The sequence below is a fragment of the Mizuhopecten yessoensis genome, unplaced genomic scaffold (genome assembly GCF_002113885.1).
Source record: "Mizuhopecten yessoensis strain PY_sf001 unplaced genomic scaffold, ASM211388v2 scaffold716157, whole genome shotgun sequence".
Classification (NCBI taxonomy): domain Eukaryota; kingdom Metazoa; phylum Mollusca; class Bivalvia; order Pectinida; family Pectinidae; genus Mizuhopecten; species Mizuhopecten yessoensis.
In genome coordinates this window covers 89049-98441 of record NW_018479976.1, presented here as the reverse complement: position 1 = coordinate 98441, position 9393 = coordinate 89049, and the positions used below count along the sequence as shown (strand labels likewise).

General features: G+C 38.2%; 1 protein-coding gene across 3 annotated transcripts in view; it reads right to left on the bottom strand.

Annotated features, from left to right (window-relative positions):
- Nucleotides 1–264: 264 nt before the first annotated feature.
- LOC110441880 (DIS3-like exonuclease 2) overlaps nucleotides 265–9393 on the bottom strand; it is a 43640-nt gene continuing 34511 nt past the window's right edge. For 2 of the 3 annotated variants that reach the window (XM_021485160.1, XM_021485162.1), the window contains 5 exons: nucleotides 8388–8535; nucleotides 6336–6463; nucleotides 4474–4578; nucleotides 4025–4180; nucleotides 265–2105 (listed from right to left, as the gene is read on the bottom strand). In XM_021485160.1, coding sequence (XP_021340835.1) covers nucleotides 2058–2105; nucleotides 4025–4180; nucleotides 4474–4578; nucleotides 6336–6463; nucleotides 8388–8535 — 585 coding nt within the window. In that variant the 3' untranslated portion in view covers nucleotides 265–2057. The remainder of the gene's footprint in view (nucleotides 2106–4024; nucleotides 4181–4473; nucleotides 4579–6335; nucleotides 6464–8387; nucleotides 8536–9393) is intronic. The other variant, XM_021485161.1, reaches the window with a different exon arrangement.

Sequence of the window (9393 nt, the reverse complement as noted above, 5' to 3'; positions counted from 1 at the left end):
TTGTGTAATTATTTCCAGTATTTTGTATGCGAGGAGTGTGTTAGAGAGTGAGCTTTGTCAATATCGTCGTTATCGTATATTGTCACTAGTGTGGTATTTGTACATTATATTTAATCGATCGTGAAGATTGATGTTTGTTATCTGTTGGTTCGTGGTACGATTAATCCCTCTGTTCGTCCTGCGTTACACTCATATCAAGGGAGGAGGTCACAAGGAAATGATTCCTTTGCAGGATTTCGCACAAAAAAATAAAATCAGGAACGATTTAAATTGAATTTGTTTTTATTTTAGCTTTGTTTATATTAAAGAAACAATAAACCTATACATTTAGTGGACAATGCCACCTTCACACTTGTTCAATTCAATATGACTTTTAACAGTTTCAGGACACAAGTCCTTCAATCAATATAAGAATGCTATTCAATCTTGACAAGCCCACTTCATTTCCTTGAATCCCACAATCCAGTTATTCTGTTATAGTCTCTGGATCCTGGATTTCAATACACCAGTTTTGGTGATTGTACCTTCTGTACCACTTTAGTACAAAGTTTGGGAAATCTCGTTTCCTCCTACCATCAGGTTCTCGCAGTATAAACATCCTTGTTTCTATAGTCAAGATGAATCCTCTATCACTTTTATAGTGTGTGCTTAAAATCCTACTTAATTCAATTTCATCTTGTCACAAAATTTCATTAGATATATATATGACAAGTTTTTTAAAGCAAGATTTCATCAGTTTTTAAAAATGATTTACAAGCCACATACATGTACACATTAGGATTAAGTACATTATTGTTGACAAAAACAACATTCCTATCAACATCAAAATTGTTTACTGAACTTGACATAACAGGAATGGTTTATTTTTCAATCATCAAAGTTTTATACCTTTAACAATGTTAACTATGCCAAGAAAACAGATTTGTCAGCTGACTGACATACAACAATTCCACCTCCCAGCAATAGCATTCCTACTCACTGTAATTCAAACACAAGAGGCCCAAAGGGCATGCATCGCCCACCTGGCAATTTCTGTTACAAGTTACCTTGAAAGTGGACAAAGTCATATATTTAAATGAACGTCATCAAGCTTCTGACCCAATACTTATGACTCTTGGACCATTCAGAAAAACTTGCTTTAGATCCCGTGACCTTGAATGTGGAACAAGGTACATGTATTTAGTTTGAACGAACTTGATGGACCTCCAACCCTGCATACTAATGGCTAAATATCTTCCCCTTATATGTTGGTTAACATTATTGAGAAGTTGTTGAAAGATTTTAACACATTTAACCTCTGTGACCTTGAAAAAAAGTCAAGGTAGAATCCCTGCATCCCGGCATGATACTGGCGAAATGTCATCACCGGTTATTAAAGGGAAACTGTTTAAAGATCTCAACATATTTATACCCTGTGACCTTGAAAGTAGGTCAAGGTCATTTATGTGAATTAAATCTGGAAGCCTTTTGTTAAAGCATTTTACCGGTCAATAACATTTCCATATACCTTTTTGTCATTCATTGTAGTATAAACGTAATATAATTGACCCTGTGAACTGTAAACCACATCAAGGTAATTATTTGAACAATCATGGTAACTCTTCATCCCAGCATCTAACTGGCCAAGTGGTTTAAAGATTTTAACACACTATAAAAAGTTAACAGTAGACGATGGAAAGACACTGGTTGCCACACCATGGAATAAGCTCAACTGCACTTTTTGCTAAGTGAGTAAAATGTGGGGAAATAACAGTAAAATTCATCACAGCCCATGAGTTGCGCCAAGGTGTTTTTTATAGAACATTGGTGTTAAAGATTGAGGAGCAGAGAATAATTGAAAACGTCCCTTTTTTTCCTGTGGATAACTGTCAGTATCTATCCTGTAGATGACAGCGGTGCTAATGGCTTATGTGAAATCCTCCTTTTACAGTGTAAAAGCTGACAATAAATACTTTTACAGTGTAAAAGCTGACAATAAATACTTTTACAGTGTAAAAGCTGACAATAAATACTTTTACAGTGTAAAAGCTGACAATAAATACTAACAACATGTTGACTCATTCAGATTTGACAGAATCATCTTCTTCAGGTCTTTGTAACGTTGCCTGAAAAGGAAAAGACCAGTTGTAAAAGCAAATAAAGAGTTCATGTTGACTCAATTACAATGCACGGCCCACATTCTACTAGTGATGCAAGTTTACATTTATCAGGACATCTTTAATGGTTTCGAAAATATGGCCAAGACAAGATGGATGATACAATAAACAACAGGCCTAGAAGGGCCTGTATCGCTCACCTGTTTGTTTTGTTACATGGAGTTGTTGTCCAAATGTTGTGAAGTTAGGTTGATGGGATATTCAGAAGTGGTTTAAGGTTTAGTTATTTGACCCCTGTGACCTTGAAAGTATATGTAAGGCAAGGGCATATTCATGTGCAAATGTTGTTGAACTATAACACAGGATGCTGATGGGAGAACAATATCAGGACTTGACACGTTTCAGATATTCAGAAGTGTGTTGAAGGGTTTTGTTTGTTGTTATCTGTTTATCATTTTAGCAACAGCTAAGGTCATATAAGGATGGGTGTCCAAGAATGATGGGGCCACTGACGGACTCTTTTAAAGTGCCAACACAGTGAGATATCAGAACCTGGACATGGTAGCAATGACACCACAACTGTTACATTATACTGACATCGATCCAACCATTATTAGTTTTGGTCACCATCCATTTAATGGTGAAAGTCAAAATCATCATCAACCTCACCATCCTGAGTGCATCTTCCTCATCCTCCTCATCATCATAATCAACATACCTTTGAACATGTACATTTCCACCCATGAGAACTAGTAGATTGATATCGTGCAGCAGTTTTGGAGACGAAGTCAAAAATGTTAATTGTTCATGGATGCATGACAGACATACGACTTTGAAAGTATAGGTCAATGTCATTTTCATTCGCAAACTTCATCGGGTTCCATCATAGGACGCTATTGGACAAATGTGACTTTAGGGGAATCAGATCTTCAGAAGAAGTCATTTGAAGGTTTTAGACCTATTTCACCCCTGTGACTTTGAAAGTAAGTCAAAGCCATTTTCATTTGAAAACTTTGTTGGACTCGATCATACGATGCTACTGGCCAAATATCATGACTCTATGCCTTTTGGATCTTCAGAAAAAGTCGTCTGAAGGTATAGACCTACCGGTATTTGATCACTGATACCTTGAAAGTAGGTCAAGGTCATTTGCATTCGCAAACTTTGTTGGGCTCCATCATAGGATGCTACTGGTTAAATATCATGATTCTAGGCCTTTCAGATCTTCAGAAGAAGTTGTTTTAAGGTTTAGACCTATTTGACCCCTGTGACTTTAAAAGTAGGTTAAGGTCATTTTCATTCGTAACTTTGTCCAAATTCACCATAGGATGCTATTAGCCAAATATCATGATTCTAGACCTTTCAGATCTTCAGAAGAAGTAGTTTGAAGGTTTAGACCTATTTGAACCCTGTGACTTTAAAAGTAGGTTAAGGTCATTTTCATTCGCAAACTTTGTTGGGCTCCATCATATGATGGTTTAGCCTTATTACATGACTTTAAGCCTTTTGGATATTGAGAAGAAGTTGTTTGAATGTTTTGACCTATTTGACCCCTGTGACCTTGAAAGTATGCCAATGCCATTTTCATTCGCACACTTTGTCGGGTTCTATCATAGGATACTACTGGCCAAACTTTGTTGGGCTCCATCCCAGGATGTTACTGGCCAAATTATCATGACTGTAGGACTTTCAGACCTTCAGAAGAAGTGTTTTAAACAAAAGGTTGACGATGAACGGACGCCGCGTCATGGTAATAGCCAAAAATCAAAAGAAAAAAGCAGTACTTAAAATGCTTTCCTGAATCAGAAGAGGACAAAAACTTTCATGACCCACCATACACCTCTTGTTTTCATGGTTAGTTTTAAAACGACGTAACATTGATTTGAATATTCACCATCCACGATAGATACAAGTAAAACAAAACTCACCATCCATGTTAGTGGATAGTTTCCTTTGGTGATGGAGCAGTGAATCTTTGTGAAAATGGACAGACACTGAGTCATTTCTTCTTTCACTCCTTCCACTTTCTTCCAGACTAGAATCAATTTCCCATCCACATATGTTGCTACCTTAAGAGGTAATTGCTGTTAAACACATAAACAGTTATTAATTTATTACAATACTTGTTGGGTGAATAACAACTATGATATTTTTTTCACTCAATAGAATAAAGCTGGTACTGACCTACAAGAAGAAACCAAAATGTGATAACTTTTCCAAAATTTCTGATTATATAAAACAATACAATGGACTTTGTTCGTGATAAAACTGTACCATTAACTTCCGTACAGATTTGTTAGACCAATCAAACAGTCCTGGGTGGATATTGTAGCAGGGTACCTTATAGTAATGATCCTTATATAGAAAGGTAACTTACATCGATGTAGACCCTCTTTGTCAGCCCGAGGTTCAGGAAATACACGTCCACACAATGGTCCAGGACCGATAACACCATGGCAGCCCCCTCCACTGTACCTACCTCCTACAATACAGGAAGGTAGTTTCAAATTTTATTTCAAAGCTGTGTGATATTCAGTTTTGTTTATAGCCTATATCATGATCTCTCTGGTACTCTCTAAATGTATCCACCGTCGGGACATCATGACCCGGTACTATCTAAATGTATCCACCGTCGGGACATCACGACCCAGTAATCTCTAAATGTATCCACCGTCAGGACATCACGACCCAGAACTCTCTAAATGTATCCACCGTCAGGACATCTTGACTCGGTAATCTCTAAATGTATCCACCGTCAGGACATAACGACCCAGTACTCTCTAAATGTATCCACCGGCGGGACATCACGACCCGGTACTCTCCAAATGTATCCACCGTCGGGACATCATGCCCCGGTACTCTCCAAATGTATCCACCGTCGGGACATCATGCCCCGGTTCTCTCTAAATGTATCCACCGTCGGGAAATCACGACCCAGTACTCTCTAAATGTACCCACCGTCGGGACATCACGACCCGGTACTCACTAAATGTATCCACCGTCGGGACATCATGACCCCGTACTCTCTAAATGTATCCACCGTCAGGACATCTTGACCCGGTAATCTCTAAATGTATCCACCGTCAGGACATCACGACCCAGAACTCTCTAAATGTATCCACCGTCAGGACATCACGACCCGGTACTCTCTAAGTGTATCCACCGTCGGGACATCATGACCCCGGACTCTCTAAATGTATCCACCTTCAGGACATCATGACCCGGTACTCTCTACATGTATCCACCGTCGGGACATCACGCCCCAGTACTCTCTAAATGTATCCACCATCGGGACATCATGACCCGGTACTCTCTACATGTATCCACCGTCGGGACATCACGCCCCAGTACTCTCTAAATGTATCCCCCGTCGGGACATCATGACCTGGTACTCTCTAAATGTATCCCCCGTCGGGACATCACGACCCGGTACTCTCCAAATGTATCCACCGTCGGGACATCACGCCCCAGTACTCTCTAAATGTATCCACCGGCAGGACATCACGACCCAGTACTCTCTAAATGTATCCACCGTCAGGACATCTTGACCCGGTAATCTCTAAATGTATCCACCGTCAGGACATCATGACCCACGTTTCTCTCAACAATGATTACCGACTTGTTCACGTTGAACTCAAATAAGAGTTATCATATTTGTTTTTCTCGATTTTTGCTGGGATGCAATAATTTACATTTTATACTTCATATTCTTATTTTAAATAGACATGTTATTGCTTACTTTCATATAAATTTATACAGAGTAAATGAATTTATTGAAGAACTAAAAACAACATTATGTCAATGAGCAGCAGTCCATTGGTAATATGCCGGTCCGACGTACATGTCTGGTAAAAATTACTGCTGGTCCGGCAATCACTACGATAATTCCGGACCAAATGTCCGGCATTCGTTTTCTACCTTAGAGTTGTCTTGATTCATGTCACTTCAGTGTTTTAAATGCTCCTGTAATATTCGGTACAGTAAAGCACATGGAGTAACCTGTATTGACATTGACGAAGTGAAGAATTTACGCTTTGTTACCTGATTGGGGCAAAACCCGACTAGCCGTTTTAAACTTTCTCAAGAATGTTGAAGTTTTTTCTTTTGATGATTGATCATTTTTCTTCTGAATGGTTGGTATTTCAAGCCAACCTGACCGAATGTCCTGTAAGAACATTTGTATTTTGCATGGACTGGAGCAGTTGTACAGTCGTACCACAGAGCATCAGAAGCACATACCTGTACAAAGGCAGAGAAGAAGAGTTCTTCACATGTATCCGACACTACTTTAGCGGCCTTCTTTCGCACATTACAATTGTCAGCAAGTTCTTGTATTTTGTCTTTGCCCAATTGCATTTGTGTATCACCTATAACAGCAAAAAAATACATTGACATAATTATATATCAACATAATAAACCTGTTGATGGTTTTCTTCAGGGATCAATGTAGGTTTAAGGGTAAACTACCCTTTTTCAGATTTGGGGGAAATTAACATTTTGATACAAGGTTCTCGCGTTATGAAGGTAAAAGATAAATATCTTGTCCGACATACATGTGTGCAGTAATTTCAAGTTATAAACAATTTTAAGCTTAAAGTTGTAGAATTTTTGTTTGAATTTTGTGAAGCAAATGTATATATATATATATGCAGTATCATGCATTTTAACTGTTAACTTTAAAGAAAGCATATTTGTGGAAATATTTTGAAGAAAACGGCTATTTGCCTGTTGAAATAGGGGAATTTTGAAGCACATAAGGGTATAATTTCATAGAACAGTGGAATTTTCTTCTGTAGGGAAAACTACCCATAAATGGTAGTGAATCAAGTCTAGATTGATCCCTGTTTCCTTGTTAAGTAGTATCTCATTCATTGGGGCATCCTTCAAATCAAATCCTGATAGTAGCGGTAATATCCTTGGCTCCTTACCACAGGTGATTTTTGCTTAAATGGATAAAATCTGTTTCGATTTTGGCAGAAAAAGTTCTGACCCGATCAGAAACCTTGATGCCAAATATCCTTTTCCTGAAACTTATTTTCATAATTATAACTGTATTCAAAACAAGAACTTGGTGATTTCTGCACAAAGAGACCAAAAACTAGTAGAAAATAAGAATTAAAGTTATTTGTCTTTTTCGACTTCTGAGCATCAGTGTCTGATCCTTTGGAAACCTTTGTGCCATATATAAACACCAGTGCAAATACTATGAGATTAGATTATAGTATATATATATAGTTATACACCTACACAAAACTAAATCCTGGGAATATCAGCAAAATAAAAGCAAAATATCAGCAAAACAAAAGCTCACCTTTTTCTTTTGTAACATGAAACTGACATATCGGTACAACTTACAAGAACACAAGACATTTTAACATCTCATAAAAGGTTCTAAGAAATTGTTGTTTGAAATTTGAAATTTTAATTTTAAAGCTTTTAACCCACGTTGACCTTTGATTCTGGCTAGCACTTAAAGTTGACGTTTAACCTCATTAATGTAATTAAGAAAACAATTAACACAGCTGGTCTACATAAAATACCCAAGCATCATGACTCTAGACCAAATCATTCTTAGGATATTGTTGCTTGAAGTTTTTAACATATTTGACGCCTGTGACCTTAAAAAAGTAGGTCAAGATCATTTTAAGAGGAAATTATATAGTACTCGATCGATCCATCCAAGGTTCCTACTGGCCAATTATGGTTACCATGGGCCTTAAAGAACTTGAGAAGAAGATTGTAAAAGCTTTTACCCCATGTTGACCTTTGACCCCCGAATAGCACTTAAAAGTTGACCTATGACCATATTACTGTCATTAAGAAAAATATTAGCACTGCTGGTCTTCATAACATAGCCAAGTATCATGACTGTAGTCCTTATGGTCCTTTAAATATTGTTGTTTGAATTTTTTAACATATTTAACCCCTGTGACTTTGAAAGTAGGTCAAGGTCATTTTAATGAGAAGAGTTTATAGCACTCCATTCTTTGTACCTACTGGCCAAATATCTTGACCCTAGGATGGATGACAGACGGACGTGCAGATGGACGGACGCCCGCCGCAGTACGGCATAAGCTCACTTGGCCCTTCCAGCCAGGTGAGCTTATAAAACCAAAGTAAGCAGAGGCTCATAGATATATATATACCCCACTCTTCCTCAACATGCTTGGTCTTGACCGTGACCTTTGACCCTTTAATTTCGACCAATGATCAACAAAATCTAATCAGGTGCTGAACTCAAGGTTGAAGACTTTATATGGTGCTGGACACGTGATGACCATGTTTGCTTACCCAAAGCTGCTGAAAGTGCCCTGTGAACCAACACGTCAGCGTAGCGGCGAATTGGACTGGTGAAGTGTGTGTAGAGAGGAACACTGAGGGCATAGTGTCTGTACATCATCTCGTCCTTCAAACAACCATTACAGAAGTATACAGCCATCTAAAACCAGAAAATAGCATCATGTAAGGAAAGGTATACAGCCCTCTAAAACCAGAAAATAGTAACATGTAAGGAAAGGTATACAGCCATCTTAAACCAGAAAATAGCGTCATGTAAGGAAAGGTATACAGCCATCTAAAACCAGACAAGAGGCCCAAGGGCCTTAGCGGTCACCTGAGTTATATCATAGATACTGGTAGCTTTATTTTATTGTTTAGATGTGATGGGGAAATCAGCATGTAAACTAAGTGAAATTCAATACTTGTCATGTCATCAATGGATAAGAATTTGAAAATATTGGTAAATGTTTCCTTTGGGGCCCCGCTCTAGCCCCTGGGGATGGGGCAGGAATCCTAATTTTACAAAGTAAAACTCTCATTTACCCAAGATGATTCTGACTAAGTTTGAGCAATTTTCTGCTGAAAATATATAAAATATATACCGAAAAGTGTTATTTCCCTATATAAACTATATTAAACGTTAACCCCTCCCCAAGGGAGAACGGATAGCTCGGGGTCCTGATATTTTCAATTTAAATAAAGCCCCTGATGATCTTTCTTTCCACGTAAAGAAAATCACTGTAGTACCTCTGAGTCTGGAGAAGAAGATTTTTGAAATATTGATTAATTTTCCCTTTGGGGCCCCGCCCTGGCCCCAGGGGTCGGGGTAGGAATCTCAATTTTACAATTTGAAACCATCTACCTCCAAGGATAATTCTCACCAAGTAAAAATAATTTCCTACAGAAAGTTGTCAAAATATACCCAAAAGTGTTATTTCCCTATATAAACTATAGTAAACTTTACCCCCTCCCCAAGGGAGAACGGATAGCTCGGGGGTCCTGAAATTTACAATTTAAG